At 38.8% G+C, this 16896-nt stretch overlaps 1 protein-coding gene across 5 annotated transcripts in view; it reads left to right on the forward strand.

Moving 5' to 3' along the window:
* NDC1 (NDC1 transmembrane nucleoporin) overlaps positions 1-16896 on the forward strand; it is a 47362-nt gene that overhangs the window by 6380 nt on the left and 24086 nt on the right. For all 5 annotated transcript variants that reach the window (XR_007155231.1, XM_047873791.1, XM_047873792.1 and 2 more), the window contains 7 exons: positions 512-686; positions 1839-1977; positions 7107-7215; positions 9595-9646; positions 12311-12446; positions 13214-13306; positions 15797-15878. Coding sequence is in view for 4 of the 5 variants with exons in the window: in XM_047873791.1 (XP_047729747.1) it covers positions 512-686; positions 1839-1977; positions 7107-7215; positions 9595-9646; positions 12311-12446; positions 13214-13306; positions 15797-15878 (786 nt within the window). In the remaining variant the exon portion in view is untranslated. The remainder of the gene's footprint in view (positions 1-511; positions 687-1838; positions 1978-7106; positions 7216-9594; positions 9647-12310; positions 12447-13213; positions 13307-15796; positions 15879-16896) is intronic.

The raw sequence follows: 16896 nt of genomic DNA on the forward strand, positions 1-16896 counted from the left end.
TCGAACTCACAGACCGCGAGATCGTGACCTGGCTGAAGTCGGACGCTTAACCGACTGTGCCACCCAGGCGCCCCCTGAAAACTGTTTTTGATTATCACAAGTATTAGAAATTCCTGTACAAGAATTTATTTTAGTATTCAGTGTTGTCATCATTTACCTAGTTTGTGGGTTACTTTTTACAATTGGGCTATATATTGACAAGTTCAAATGCTGAAGTAAAGGTAACTTGTCAGAGGGCAAGCACTATCTTTCAAAAATGATCATTATTTGTTCTTTTATGGCACCTACAAGGTTGGCAGGGTAGACAGTATTTGAACTATTTTAATTAAACTATTTTAATTATTTTAACTTAGAATTCTTAATGTAGAGTTTTTCTTTACTTCACATTGATTCTGGGTTTCCTTGTGCCTTTGGAATATCTGTGCAAGGACGAGAGGGAACGATATGGTTCGTGTCCCCTGACCTCATATGCTACAGATTATAAAGCCACAGTAACGTGCTTTATTTGCAGTTGTGCCTTCCATTCCCTGCTCCAGACTGGCACTGATTGGGAAGATCATTCACCCTCAGCAGCTCATGCACTCATTTGTTCATGCTGCAATGGGGATGATGGTGGCTTGGTGTGCTGCAGTGATAACCAAGGGTCGATACGGTTTTCTTGTGGTTTCCTGCACTGGTACTGAGAGGTAATATGAAATATGTTTTCTCTATGGAACTTGTTTAGTTACTAATCCAAAGGTGACCTGTATAGGTTAATAGTTTGTGGGCATTCTTTGTTCTAGATTACACGGAAGGTGCTTTTATACATAACATCAGATGTTTTTGATATTTGTGCTTGTTGAATTTCCGTAGTTTTTTTAAAACCGTTTTCTGTGCAAGGTGCTATGCTAGGTGCTGTTGGATTTGTGAGAGTGATTCACACATACACTATAAGGTCTTTGAAAGTTAAGAACAGTAAGGGAATTAAGACATGGACACAAATGGATGTGATAGAAGAGAAATAGGAATTTATGTGAAGTGGGAGGGAATAAGAAAGTAATGTGTACACATTAAACCTGTGGCAGTTCAGAAAGCAGGGAAGATCATTGGCTTCTTGGAGGAGGTGGCATTTAGGTTGGAGTTTAAGGAAGGATTGTGTGGGGAGAATGAAGAAAAAACTTTAAAATAATTACAACCACCTTCTTCAGTAGTCGTTTTATCACTTTGAAACTGATACATTTCTTGAACACATGGCCCTGATAAAAATTTCAGGTTGCTATTCTGAGCTTAAAAATAAAAAAAGATTACGGTAGTCTTAAGTTCCCTATTTTTTACCGCCTTTAAAATCTAGGGTTCACGAGTACTACTTAATACTTGATTTCCTTTTGCCCTCCTCCCCCCCCCCCAGTTACTATTACATAGGGCTTTTTTTTTTTCCCCCTAATGTGATAAATTTTCTTTAGTGAGAAGGGTCCTCTTGAGGGATTGCCCCTTTAGAGGCATTTAGAGAGGTCATTGCCAAAGGCATGACCTCTCTAGCAGGCACACACCCTTCAGTTCTAGCTCCTCTCAGTCCAAATGCAGCGTACCTGCTTGTAAGCAGTGTTGCATGCTATCACAGGGCATGTTCTTCCCGTTGGCAGACTTCCACAGGAAGAGCTAAGGAGTTAACCTTTAGAGAGGTCAAATTCTCATGCATCCGGGAAAGGGTTTTATTAATCTTTTGCCCACACTTAACCCAAAATGAACCATTTAGTTAGCATTTGGGGCATGTCTTAAGTGATTATGTCAAAGTTTGAGCTTTCTAAAACAGTGGTTTGTGTCCTTGACTGTTGAATTAATAACCTTTTTCTCTCCAGTTTAAATAGCCCTGCTGCACAAACCTGCCTAAATGAGTATCACCTGTTTTTTCTCCTGGCTGGTGCATTTATGGGCTATAGCTACAGTCTCCTGTATTTTATTAACAACATGAACTATCTTCCATTTCCTATCATACAGGTAAGATATCATTTGAGCATTACGTTATGTCAGAATTTAGCAGAGTTAAAATTGCCTTTGTATATGTGTATATAACTGGCCTCATCTGATTGATTCAAGATTTGATCAACAAAACTTAGGACTAAGATCATCAAAATGCCATTTGGAGGAGAGTGATTTGTTTTCATGAGACTTTAGCATATGTTTGAGAGCTGTAGCTGCCCTTCACACTGCCACTCTGCGGATACTGCTTTGCCCCACTCTTTCCCCTGCTGCTAGGTAGTGGCAGTTGCTGTGACCTAGCAGGGCTGGGGGAGGAGGAGGATGACATTCATGCAGTGTACTTCTGTGCAGCTGCCAGCTTCCTTTTGCACCTGAGAACTCATGGGCTTGAGGATGTTCACGTAAGTACAGAATGCCAGTTACTGTCTCAGATCTTTTCCAGAATGAGGCATGGTGTATATAAATAAATCAAACAGTTTGGCTGGTTTGACTGAACAGTTTAAACTATCTTTCAGTTAGGGTTTTAAAAATCTAATCTGGTAGGAGTCTTTGGTGGAACTCAGAACCACCTCCTTTGGCAGGAGAGAGAAAGATCGGTTGAGATTTCTCCTGTGGCATGAAGGCTGTCTCCAGACTGTTCCCACTCTTCCTGACTGTGCTCTTACTCGCTTCATTCCTGTGCTGTGGCAGGCTAAGGACTGGGCTTTGGAGCAAAACTATTAGAACCAGCCCTTTCCCACTGAGACCCAGTCTGGTGGGGAGGGAGGGATGTGCAAACAAATGATGTATCGTGAGAGTGTGAGAATGTAGATTAGGGTTCTCCTGATTTCACTGAAGGTCCCATATGCCTGTTGCTTCCATGAGAACGATCTGTTAAAAATAGACCTATTGCAAGGAGATAGCGCTCACAGAAAAAGCTGGCGAGGGCACCTGGGTGGCTTAGTCAGTTAAGCGTCTGACTCGGTTTCGGCTCCGGTCATGATCTCACAGTTTGTGGGTTTAAGCCCCGCATTGGGCTTTGCACTGACAGTGCAGAGCCTGCTTGGGATTCTTTCTCCCTCTCTGTCTGCCCCTCCCCTGCTCATGCTCTGCTTCTGTCTCTCAAAAATACATAAACATGAAAAAAAAAAAAAAAGAACAGGAGCTGGCCCTTACCTCCCTGCAGTCTGTGAGTGTATGAAGGAAGAGTCCTGGTTAGAAATTCTTCACATCTTGAGAAGATGAATTAAAAGCAGAGTGTCAGCTTTGCCACCTTAAAATTTTAGGAGGAAAAAACCCCAAATTCTGTACAGAAATATCCATGCTAAATCATATTTGATCCAAATGTAATTAAGAATATAAAGAATAAAAGTGTTAGAGAAAAACGAGATACCCCGAAATCACTTTCTCCTCCATGAACCTCAGTTGATGGCAAAAGAGTACAAGTAGGAACGGTCTGGTAACTGACGGTGCCTGCCAATAGAGGGTTCCCACTGTGGAAAGCCACATTTGTTTTTTTGTTTCTTTTTTTTCTAAATGTTTATTTTTGAGAGAGACAGAGTGTAAGTGGGGGCGGGGCAGAGAAAGAGAGAGAGAGAGAGAGAGAGAGAGAGAGAGAGAGAGAATCCTAAGCAGGCTCTGAGCTGTCAGCACAGAGTCGGACGTGGGGCTCGAACTCATGAGCCGTGAGGTCATGACCTGAGCCGAAGTTGGACGCTTACCTGACTGAGCCACCCAGGTGCCCCAGTAATGTCACATTTGTAAAATTTTACTACTAAAGTTTTTGTAATTTCTTTTGATAAAATTTTATTTTATTAGAAATAGAGACAGAGTGTGAGCAGGGGAGGGGCAGAGAGAGGGAGACACAGAATCTGAAGCAGGCTCCAGGCTCCGAGCTGTCAGGGCTCGAACTCCAGAACTGTGAGATCATGACCTAAGCCAAAGTCAGACGCTTAACTGACTGAGCCATCCAGGCTCCCCGTCCTTTGATAAAAATTTAGATTTATTTTTATGCCCATGAAGTTTCTTTTCTTTCTTTTTTTACTACTAAATTTTACTAAATTTTTACTACTAATTTTACTACTAAAGTTTTTGTAATTTCTTTTGATAAAATTTTATTTTATTAGAAATAGAGACAGAGTGTGAGCAGGGGAGGGGCAGAGAGAGGGAGACACAGAATCTGAAGCAGGCTCCAGGCTCCGAGCTGCAGGGCTCGAACTCCAGAACTGTGAGATCATGACCTAAGCCAAAGTCAGACGCTTAACTGACTGAGCCATCCAGGCTCCCCGTCCTTTGATAAAAATTTAGATTTATTTTTATGCCCATGAAGTTTCTTTTCTTTCTTTTTTTTTTAAGGTTTTTTTTTTGTTTTTTTTTAGTGTTTTTATTTATTTTTGAGAGAGAGAGACAGGGCGTGAGCAGGGGAGGAGCAGAGAGACAGGGAGACAGAATCCGAAGCAGGCTCCAGGGAGCCCAATGCAGGGCTCAAACTTGTGAACCACAAGTTTATGACCTGGGCTGAGGTCAGATGCTCAACCGACTGAGCTACCCAGGCACCCTGAAGTTTCTTTTCTAACGGTAATATTCAGCTTTGGCTTCAGATTCAACTTTGGCAGAATGTTGACTGTTTTAACATTGGGCCATTCTGTATTTGGCCAAAATCTATTTTGGGGGCATCTCTCATAACCATGAGTGTACAGAAACAGTGTTGTTTGGTCTGCCCAGGTGGGTGTTATTCTCCAGCCCCGGGATGGTTGGAACAGGGGTTTTATGGGTGGATGCAGTGGAGTAAGGGAGGTACAGGTTTTTGGCAAGAGTAGTTGAAATGATGGATCTTTGTAACCAGGATCATAGTTTCTCATCCACCAAGTTTGTAATGTCTTTGCCTGGCTAGATAGATTTGCCTCTTCAGAAGATTGACGGGGAAGGAACATACAATAGCTTAGCCTTCTTTGATTAGCCCTAAGAGCATGGTGCACATCGTATGACCTTTCCTTATGCACTTCAGTTGCTAAGGAAAGCAATATTGATAGGAACTTGCAAGCTTAAAGTGAGATCAGGCCCATTTGTTCTTCTGAACCTCCATAAAATGAGATGATGGTAATAGCTGTTTACTTTTTTTCTTTAACTGGCCAAGCTGACCAGAGAATGTTAGACCTTAAATTTTTTTTTTTTATAAGCATAACGGCATTATTATTAGCATCACCATCATCATTATTTTTGGTGCTGCCTGTCAGCTTACGTCCTAAGAGTAGAGTGGTAACACTATTTTTATTATAAAATATTCCAATACCGTAGATAAAACAAAAGTTTCCTTTAGTCATTCTGCTGCCAATCTCAATCTTTGCCTCAGAGATCACTGTGACCAGTTTAGTGTATGTTCTGCTAAACCCTTTACTGTATAGTTACATATATATTATATATATGTAGGATGGAGCTTCCATATATATTTTGTAGGATGGAGCTTCCATAAAGTTTTATATGGTACATATTATTCAGTAACTACTGTTTTCATGTAACAGTATGAAAAATTAGCTCTTTTTAAAAATCTAATTCTAAGCAATTTACCATTAGCCTATTAGTTTTTCTCTAAACTAGCCTATAGAACTACAACCAGTTCCATTGTCCTTATTGAGTTCTTAATGATAGACTGATGGGGAAAAACAGAACATCAGCATGGAGTAGGAGACAAAGAAGTGGATGAACATCAGGACAGGGCTTGGCAAGCTCTAGGCCAACAAGACTGCAAGTATTAAGTAAGATAAGATTTATAGAGCCTGGCACATAGTTAATACTCAGTGAAGGGTAGTTTATAACCACATCACAGAAGAAACCCACTAGGGAATTGGGGAGCACGAAGAGGTTCTATTAGTTATTCTCTGCATATTTACTGATATGCCTACCTCTTTGCCTAACCTCTTTGGATAGTTGTGAGTAGTGGTTGAGGTGAGAGCTTCAGTAGGAACAGTATAGGAACTATAGCCTTTCTATTGGGAGATCGAGGTAAGAAGGTAGTAGCACCCAGTGGCTGTGCATAATTGTGCCGCTCTGTATCTTGGACTTTGAATATATCCAAATAAACCAGGACACTTGGAACTGTGTGGTTAGTGACCAAGTCTTCATATGGGATGCTTTTTGAAAGATACTGTAGGAGTTCACAGACATTGTATGAAGCTGTAATTTCCACCTGAGTAATATAATTATTTGCTCTTCTTTAGCTCCTGAAATTCCTTAAAGAAGGATCAGCCATAATAGAAGCAGAAAAGAAGACCAGAATTTGGGAAATTCATCTTTGCTTCATTAAATTTCCTTTAGATTCTGTCCAATAATTTAAAAATATTTTTCCATTGGCATTTTTGGGGCAGGGAGGGGAGAGGAAAGAAGCAAACAAGCCTTATTTTACAAGAAGTATAGTTTGTTTTTTTTCCAGGAAAAAAGCATTTCATATTTTTTCTTAATTGATTTTTCTCTCTTAGATGATTAGAATAGAAGATACCCATTAATGCACTGTTTGGCTGGGTCAGCCTTCTTATCTCACAGATAATTAGGAGACATGACTTGCTCAGTGCTACACAGAGAGGAGTACTGAAACTCAGGTCTCCCGACTCAGTCTCGTGTCTTCTGCCTATTTTTCTTGTAGACAGCATTTGAAAACATTGAGTGTAGAGGCAGTATGCAGAAGATTGTAGTCTCTGAAACCAGCCTGCCTGGTTTAAAATCTCAGATTTTCCTTTTGCTAGCTGTTAAATTGGTTAAGTCGCACCTTGGCTTCCTCATTGGTAAGATGAGGATAATAATGGAACCTCCTTCATAGCGTACTTAGAGTAGTATCTGGTACATGCTAAGCGGCCAAAGAATGTCAGCTGCTGCTGCTGTGATTATCATGTTTTTTGTATGTACACACTCTATTTCCATAGTCTTTAGTATAACTATAGATATTGTTAATGTTGTCATTTCCGATCTCCTATCAATGAGATGTTGTATATGTAAATATTAAATATTTTAACATCAGAAATTGTTGATTTTTTACCTCTGGAATAAACTTCATCTTTTTATGCAATGATTATTATTTTTTTTAATTATGTGGACTGTTTTAGTGTTTGCTTTAGAATGAACTAGAACCTCTACTTGGAAGTGTCCTTTGATTCTGTTTTTCTTTTCTTTCTCAGCAATACAAGTTCTTGCGCTTCAGGAGATCTCTGCTCTTGTTAGTTAAGCATAGTTGTGTGGAATCACTGTTCCTGATTAGAAATTTCTGCATTGTGTATTATTTTCTTGGTAAGAATTTCTGCTTTTTGATACAGTGTATGTGTTAGCTCACAGCTCAGAAAATGTCAATTAACCAAGTCATTTTTGGTTTTGTTTGTTTCTCAATTGTAGGTATGTGACTAGCCTGATTCAATGTTTAGATTGATAAAGAGTATTTATTAAGTTAAGGGAAAATATTGTTAAAGAAAATGTATGTACAAACAATGGAATATTATTCAACCTTAAAAGAGAAGGAAATCCTGTTACATGTTACAACATGGGTAAAACTTGAGGACAACATACTAAGTGAAATAAGCCAGTTGCCAAAAGACAAATACTGCATGCTTCCATTTACATGAGGTGTTACTTGAAGCAGTCACACTCTTAGAAATAGAAAGTATAATTGTGGTTGCCAGGGGCTGTGTGGGGGAAGGAAAAAGGAGAGTTGTTGCTAAGTGGGTAGAGAGTTTCAGTCTGCAAGGTGAAAAAGTTCAGGAGATCTGTTGCACAAAGTGCATATAGTGTCTGTACACTTCATGGTTAAGCTGGTTAATTTTGTTGTGTGGTTTTTACCATGATAAAAAAAGAAGAAAATATATGTCATTTTGTCATTCTATAAATAACATACTCTTTTTTTATAACCTTTTGTAACTTGGTACTAATATACTAGAATATCCTGCTGCTAAGGGAAACATAGAATTTATTAACATGAATTTTAAGCACAGAAATATAGCTTATTTAATATAATGAGGCAGATCAAGATGAATGGAAAACATTAATCTCAATAGCAACATATAATAGTATAAACAAAATTCAGCATCCTAAAATACTGTTTTCAGACTACAGGTTTCCCGCATTATCTGAAAGTGGAGTGTTCCTGGGAAACTTTGTAAGCTGAAATGGCACAAAGTGAAGAAGCAATTACTGTTGATTTATATAGAAAGATTAAAAAAATTTTTTTAAATGTTTATTTTTGAGAAGACACAGTCAGAGTGTGAGCCGGGGAGGAGGCAGAGGGGGGAAACCCAGAATCCAAAGCAGGCTCTAGGCTTTGAGCTGTCAGCGCAGAGCCCGATTCAGGGCTCGAACTCAGGAACCCTGAGATCATGACCTGAGCTGAAGTCAGATGCTCACCTGATTGAGCCATTCAGGCACCCTGATATGGAAAGATTTTTGAGTATCCCAAAATAACCTCTCTTAGGCTTTTCTGATACTTTAGGACGCATCTTGCTAATGGATGCACAAAACAAATTGAGATAAAGCACAGATGCTCACAGCCACAGTTCAAAGCTTTGGAGGCTTGATGCTGAGCTGCAGGAAGGAGCCTGGTGGGGCTGCTCTTGCTGCTCAGGGTGTGCTGCCTTTATACAGCAGCTGTTCGGCTTGGTGCAGAACAAATGCTGAATGTTGTTTTCACTTTTCTGCCTTTTTCATAAATTCGGATTTCTTTCAGTTAGAACAAATGCTAGCGTAGGCCTTTCATAAAAGCGAAGTGGCATAACATGAACTTTCAAAAAGCAGGGGATATCTGCATAACTTTCTGATCCTACTTTTTTCTATGGAATCATTTTATAGAATTGTTTTTACTCGGTATGGGCTGTTCTGTTGTCCACTTCTTTCATCCTTAGTTTATATAACCCATTGTTTTACATAGCTCTTACAACTGTCATTCTGATGTTAACACCTTGTTGTTTTTTTATTAACCTACTATCTTCAGCCTGGATGTTTCCCCACCATTGTACATTTGGGCTGACATAGCAGCCGTGTGACTATTTCCGTGGTCAACTATTTCTTCTAGAACTCCGTACATGTTCCATTCAGATTTCATTTCAGATGTTAGCACTTTTCATTTCTTTGTTGCACTTGGGTCTTTTTGGCCAGTTTCTTTCAGTTATTCATTTTTATAAAATGTCATGTGGGCTTTTCATAGGAAACAAGGAGGCGACACAATGTTATGCTTTGCTGTCTGCTCCTGAACTGAATAACAGATGTCAGTGACCAATCACAAACAGACTTAGAAAGAAGGGATGTGATAAGTCACAGATTGTGATGTGTTTCCATTATCTACATACTGATTTGTGTAGTGAGAAGCTGGAAATATATTCAGTTGCTCACTGTAAATATACCATTGGCAACTGAAATTTGAATTATGCTGTTGGGGGACTAGTGTGATTTAACTAAACCACCACTGAAATATGACTGAAATATATGCATAATCAGACCTGTGCAAAGCAAGGACTTCCTGTATTTAGAAATTATTCTCTTTTCCTGCCCATTCCTGATCAAACAACCTAGCGTTTTGACCCAGGTCTTAGTGTCTACTTGGTCATCTCATCAACCTCATGTTACAAAGTATGATTAAGATTTATTAACTTTTTATGTTTATAGCATTGTATTTTTTCCTGTCAGGCCATATTCCCAAAGCTTGGATTAGCACTGCAATGGACCTTCAGATAGATGAGTAAGTGATATATGAAAAGTCTGTTTTTTAAATCTGTTAGTTGTTTCCATCATTGTAGGTGTTTACCACTTTCCAGGTATTTTGTTTAGATTTAGCCTTTAAATTTTTAAAGTTGAAAACCAATTGTATTCATTTTGGAATATACCTAGTTCATATAACTCAAAATTCCAGTGTCATATAAAAGAGTATACAGTTAAGAATAATCCTTTTGCTCCTGTCTCTAGTCACCAAGGTTCCTCTCCCTGGAAATTAGCAGTGATAATTTGTTTTTTGTTAGATATAGCTTTTATATTATAGAAAAGTGGACTTCTTGAGTTGTATGGGCATACCTCTCTTGTTTTTCTCCTCAGTAATCATTCTCTGCTATTGTGGTAGGTAAGCACAGTGCTATGGTATTGTTTTAACTTTACCACTAAAGAAACCAAAATTGAGCAGGGTCATGTGACCAGTTGAAGGTCAATAAGTGATAATCGAGTGGCAGCACTAGGGTGTCTTACTCTGGTTCTTTCCCATGTACTTTGCACATAGATAAGGCTTTAATCTTTATTTGGAAAAAAATGTAAATTTCTCTATCAGTATTTGTTCTTTTAATTTTTATTATTCTACTGTGAGACTTTTTATATCATGTACATTTAACTAATAGCATTTTGGGGGGGTGGGGATGTTGACATTTGTAGGTGTTTGAGATATTATGGTTTCTACATTGTGTATTTCAATTTCTAACTTTTTTTTTTTTAATGTTTATGTATTTATTTAGAGAGAGAGAGAGAGATAGAGAGCGAGCAGGGGAGGGGCACAGAGAGAGGGAGACAGAGAATCCCAAGCAGGCTCTGCACTGTCAGCGTGGAGCCTCATGCGGGGCTTGAACACACGAACCGTGGGATCATGACTTAAGCCGAAATCAAGAGTCTGAGCCACCCAGACACCTCTCAGTTTCTAACTTTTAAAATTTTCTAGGTAAATTTAGTTTTGTCCTCGGTTTAATTGCTAGATAATGAAACCACATGCATGGGTCATTTATTACGTTAGTCCGGATTTTACATTGGGTCTAATGGAAAGAGAAAAATGATAATGACATTTGACTGTAATTGAACGTAGTATTTTTTTCCTTCTTTCACTTGAAATACATTTTATTTGTATGGCAGTGTCAAATATCCTGTTCTTAATATATGGCAGATACTTAAAATCTGAAAATAACTTTATTCTCCTAGAAACTGTAAAGCACTATGCTAGACACACCTAACATCAGGTGTTTTAAATGTCAGAATAGCCCTAAGAAAGAAGAGGGGTGTCTGGGTGGCTCAGTCAGTTGAGCGTCCAACTTTGGCTCAGGTCATGATCTCACAGTTCATAGGTTCGAGCCCCGTGTCAGGCTCTGCTGAAAGCTCAGAGCCTGGAGCCTGCTTTGGATTTTGTGTCTCCCTCTCTCTCTGCCCCTGCCCTGCTCACGTTCTGTCTCACTCTCTCTCAAAAATAAACATTAAAAAAAAAAAACAAAAAAACACCTTTTTTTAAATAAAAAAAAAAGAAAAGATTATGGCACCATTGTATGGATGAAGAAATTGGGTGTGGGTTAGGTCAAGCAGTTAAAGGTAATCACAACACACCTAGATGGCAGAGCCAGAGGTTCTAATCCTGTTTTAAAATTACTAGTTGTGTGATTGTAGGATTATGATGACTTTGCTAATTGATCTACTCAAGGTTTTGGTAAAGTAGTGTTCCCTTTATTTAGCCTTCTAACAGTTTCTTAAATTATTATTTTTTTTAAAGTTTATTTATTTTTGAGAGAGAGAGAGAAAGCACCAGCTGGGGAGGGGCAGATAGACCGAGAGAGAGAGAATCCAAGCAAATTCCTTGTGCTCAACTCAGAGCCCCAATGCAGGGCTCAATCTCACAAACCATGAGATCATGACCTAAGCCAAGATGAAGAGTCAGTCATTTAACCAACTGAGCCACCCAGGTGCCCCTTAAATTATTTTAAAAGTAAAGATTGTGATTTTCTGATAGTGCTATGTGCTCCCAACTATTGTGGAACCGTTTTTTTTAGGGTATACAGATAGAGCTGAAATTTGGCCCAGGAGAGGTGCTAGTCCTATTGAATGTTTATGTGTCAAGCTACAAAGTAACAGTAAAATTTTACCCAGCTGCTAAGGGTTGGCTTACAGGCTTGGCTCATTCTTTCTCCATAGGAAATGACAGTGAAGATTTGGAGCACAAGAAACTGAGCATAAGTTTAGGTCTCTTCTTCGTTTAAGGCTCCCTTATGTAGTTCGTAAGTAGGTATTAGGGAAAGAATTGTATAGGGTGCGAAAGGAGGGGAGTCTATAGCACCATTATTTACTTATTCATTACAAAAATTTTTTTTTAATTTTTGAGAGAGAGAGACACAGAGCATGAGTGGGGGAGGGGCAGAAAGCGAGGGAGACACAATGTGAAGCAGGCTCCAGGTTCTGAGTTGTCAGCACAGAGCCTGATGTGGGGCTCGAACTCACAGACTGACATCATGACCTGAGCCAAAGTCAGACACTTAACCGACTGAGGCACCCAGGCACCCCCATATCACCATTATTATTAATAAATAAGATTGATTTGTCATTGTGAAGCTGTTGAATGCTGAGATTGTATTTTCCCCGTTGGATTAAATAGTAATTTCTGCTTTCATAGGCAGTTTCATAGGCCTCTTGACACTCTGAGTGGCCTCTTGAATCTCTCATTACTCTACCATGTCTGGCTATGTGGTGTCTTTCTTCTGATGACTTGGTATATCTCATGGATACTCTTCAAAATCTTTGCCACAGAGGTTAGTATTGAGTTTTTTGTTAATACATTTGTGTTTTAGAGTGCATGGGTATTTTTAGCAGAGCACTAAGCAGTATGCTATTGTGCCTAAAGCCATTCTGATAAATTGGGTTTTGGTCTCTTTTCTGAGGCTTTACTAGTGATGTATCATTTGTAACCATAATTTGCTGTGTGTGTATGTGTGTGTAAGGAACAGTGTTAGTGTTCTTGATCTTTGGAAACTAAACTGCATGAACTGCTAGTGGAACTTAATTGTGCTTTATCTGTAGTGTAATTCTTATTCCTCTAGTGAGCACATACTAAATGCCTGAATTTTAAATTAGTTTTACATGCTATCGGTATAGCTACTCTGAAAATATTCAATATAAAGCAATAAAATATTTGTTCTTTGAAGGAAAGTCTTAAAATTTGTATAGAAATTATTTTAAATGAATGGGAATTACATTGTCTTTATCATCCAGGTGTTTATCTTAGGAAATGAGTGTTTGTTTTTCAGTTTACCATCTTTGTAGGTTTGTGTCCTTCAGTGGCTTCAGAGAATCTTTGTTACTGGAAGCCAGAGATTTAATAAAATGGGGAGAGTAACATTTCAGAAAGTAGTGTGTTTAGGTATATGTAATTTTGATGCAATCCATTATTAAAACACTGAAGATGTTAATTTGGTTGTATTGTTTCCTGTTGTAATAAATTTCAATTAGTGCTAACTTACTGAATAGAGTCAAGAAAATAATCATTTTCATAGTCTTTATATTTGATTATACTTGATAGGCTCATCTGTTCCCTGTTCAGCCACCATTTTCAGAAGAGTCGGACGAATGCCTCCCGAAGGTCTTAAACAGCAATCCTCCCCTCATCATAAAGGTGCCTGAGCTATGTGTTTTGTGTCTTCACGCAGTAATCTCGAACCTATTTATGAAATGGACTTAATATTTAGCGTATTTAGATCTATTTTTTGAGGGCCTACAATATTCTAGCACCAGTATTGTAAAACATCAACTACACACTGCATGGAATGCCATTCACTTTCTTAGTTTTCATTCCAAGTGACTAAAATGCAAGGATATATTGCAGTGTGTATGTACAAGTTAAGCTAATTTGTGCAAACTAAACTATACTTAGATTAGACATAAAAATATTTCCTGGCACAAAATACTATGATATACAACCGTATGTGTGCATTAGCTTTTCATAAACTTATAATTATAGCAAAACAAAATACTGTTTTGGTTTATTTATTATGGAGTCGACATGTTTTTACTCATGTACTATTTTAAAAAAATTTTTTTTTAATGTTTGTTTATTTTTGAAAGAGACAGTGTTGAGTGGAGGAGAGGCAGAGAGAGAGGGAGACAGAAGCAGAAGCAGGCTCCAGGCTCTGAGCTGTCAGCACAGAGCCCGACACGGGGCTCGAACTCACAGACCGCGAGATCGTGACCTGAGCCAAAGTCGGACGCTCAAACGACTGAGCCACCCAAGGGCCCCTACTCATGTAGTATTGTTGGTTGTTATGATCAAAGGTAGTGCTTGGTAGGTATACACATACGATGAGCTGTCTTAAAAGATGAATAATGAGGGGCACCTGGGTGGCTCAGTCGGTTGAGCAACCAAGTTCGGCTCAGGTCATGATCTCGCAGTTTGTGAGTTCGAGCCCCGCATCGGGCTCTGTGCTGACAGCTCAGCCTGGAGCCTGCTTCGAATTCTGTGTCTCCCTCTCTCTCCGCCCCTCCCCTGCTCATGCTCTGTCTCTGTCTCAAAAATAAATAAAACATTAAAAAAAAAAAAGATGAATAATGATAATGATCCTAAATTAAATTTTAATCAAAAGAGTTTAAAGAAGTTCTAACAAATTTACAAATTAAACTAAGAATAAATTGTTTTGGGGGCGCCTGGGTGGCGCAGTCGGTTAAGCGTCCGACTTCAGCCAGGTCACGATCTCGCGGTCCGGGAATTCGAGCCCCGCGTCGGGCTCTGGGCTGATGGCTCAGAGCCTGGAGCCTGTTTCCGATTCTGTGTCTCCCTTTCTCTCTGCCCCTCCCCCGTTCATGCTCTGTCTCTCTCTGTCCGAAAAATAAATAAACGTTGAAAAAAAAAAATTTAAAAAAGAAAATAAACATTAAAAAAAAAAAAAAGAATAAATTGTTTTGATTCAAATTGCATTTTGAAATTTTAAAGTAGATCTATACATAATATGTGTGATCCTGTTAAGAAGTCCTAGTACTTAAAAAATAATTCAAAGAAAATGGAACCCAGAGTTTGGAATACATTCCGAAAAGTTGTAAACGAATAAGAAAATGAACCAGTGAGGTTCTGATTACCGTTAAACATCAATTATGACTAATTTATTAGATATACAAAAATATCAGCTACTCATTTGGTTATTTAACATATCTTTATTTACTGGGTAGGTGTCAGTCATTGCTAGTTGCTTAAGGCATAATAACGAGTAAGATGTAGCAAGCCTAATGGAAAAGGCAGATACACAAAATAATGAAAATTTATTGTGATGAGTGCAGTGGGAGCCACTTTTTCTGCTTGGAACCAAAATAGGAAAGCTTCATAGAAGTGATGGTGTCTTGAATGATGAGTGAACGATTTTGCCAGGAAACAAAATGAAGATTTTTCAGTAAAAAAAGTTCAACGTATGTTGTGTGTCTGCTGTGTGCCAGGCACTGCCTTTGGATGTGGTAGCAAGTAAGATGCTGTCCCTGCCTCAGAGTTTAGTGGGTGGAACCAGATGAGACAAGTAAACAGGCAGTTACAATAAATTATGTTAAGTGTCATGGTTGAGAGCTGTGTAAGTATATGTTGATGTGGGGGAGGCCTGGGAAGTTCTAGAAGGAAGTGATGTTTTAAGTGTCTCACCATAGAGATGGGCGAGAACACAGAGAGTTTCTTGTAGCTGGAGCCTACAGTGGGTAGGGTAGCTTACAGAGGGTAGAGGCAAGACAATTCTGGGAGTCTGGAAAGGAAGGTTATGGCCAGCTTGATTGACAAACTGAATTTCCTTCATGAAAAATTTCAGCGATTTCCCCTTACATATAATACTGAGCCCAATTCATAACTAAGATTTCATATAGAAGTTAAAACAATTAGGGGCACCTAGGTGGCTCACTTCATTAAACGTCTGACTTTGGCTCAGGTCATGATCTCGCGGTTTGTGAGTTCACGCCCCACATGGGCCTATTGTCAGTCCGGAGCCTGCTTCAGATTCTCTCTCCCCCCCGTCTCTCTCTGTCCCTTTCCTGCTTGTGCATGCGTGTGCATGCGTGCGCATGCGTGCGCTCTCTCAAAAATAAACATTAAAAAAAAAAGTTAAAACAATTAAATAATGTTTGTTTTTTTCCCTTTTAGTATTTGGCCTTGCAGGACCTGATGTTGCTTTCTCAGTATTCTCCCTCACGAAGACAAGAAGTTTTTAGCCTTAGCCAACCAGGTATTGCTAAAAGTAACAGATATAGGCATATGTGTGCAGAAGGTGTTCCACTTAAAATTTTTGGTGACAGAGATGTATTTAATAAAATACACAACTGTTGAGTCCATTAAATGAAGTATTGATTTTAATGCACCTAAATGTTTGCATTGCTGTGGTTAGAGGTTATATTTCTAGGAAAGGTATTTTAAAACTTTCTTCAGCCTCCTCATTCCTTTACCCTGAAGAAATGATGAGGTAGATTGACAGTTTTAGAGCAGAAGAGTACAGTTTAAGTATCCTCAGAGTTTTCATGTTACAAAGTGTCTTGAAAATCAGGTGGTCTAATTCCCTAGATGGGGGATCTAAGTCTCAGAGAGATTAAGTGGTTTATATACAGTTAATGTCAGAGTTGGAATAAGAAATTCTGTCATCTGACTCCCAAGTGCAGAGCTCCCTCCTTCTGTCATGTTACTTTGCCTCCCTTTAAAAAAAAGTAAAAAATAACTAGATTTGATGGTGACCGGAGGATGCCCTTGGCAACTCTGAAACACTTTTCCACTGTCAGTTGTTACAAACTCATCAAGACTGCAACTATGCCAGTGCTCTGCCTGTTCCTGGATGGAAAGCATTCCAGCCTAGCCAGCAATGGAGAACAACCTAACCTAGGTAGCTTTTCATCTCTGTAATCAGCTCTTCATTATTTTGCTAAACTTGCCAATTCCCACATTATAAAAGAAACTTTCTATGGTTAAATGTTACATGGAAATGAAATTCAGTTACATAAAAATATAAATGATTGGAGCCACACTCTCCTTTTAGTAGCATGAAAAATCCAGAGCTGATGCTGTAGAAAATTAACTAGCAATTCTTTTTTGTCAGATTTAGGTTCACTTAGGAATTCTGTATGCATTAAATATTTTCACCAGATATTCCAGTGAACTGTAACAAGGTGACATGTTCTCTGCTAGAGAACTTACATTCTAGGGCATATTATTAAAATTTCCCTGGACAATCACATAGTTGCTTAGTGGTTCTGAGT

The sequence above is a fragment of the Prionailurus viverrinus genome, chromosome C1 (genome assembly GCF_022837055.1).
Source record: "Prionailurus viverrinus isolate Anna chromosome C1, UM_Priviv_1.0, whole genome shotgun sequence".
Taxonomy (NCBI): domain Eukaryota; kingdom Metazoa; phylum Chordata; class Mammalia; order Carnivora; family Felidae; genus Prionailurus; species Prionailurus viverrinus.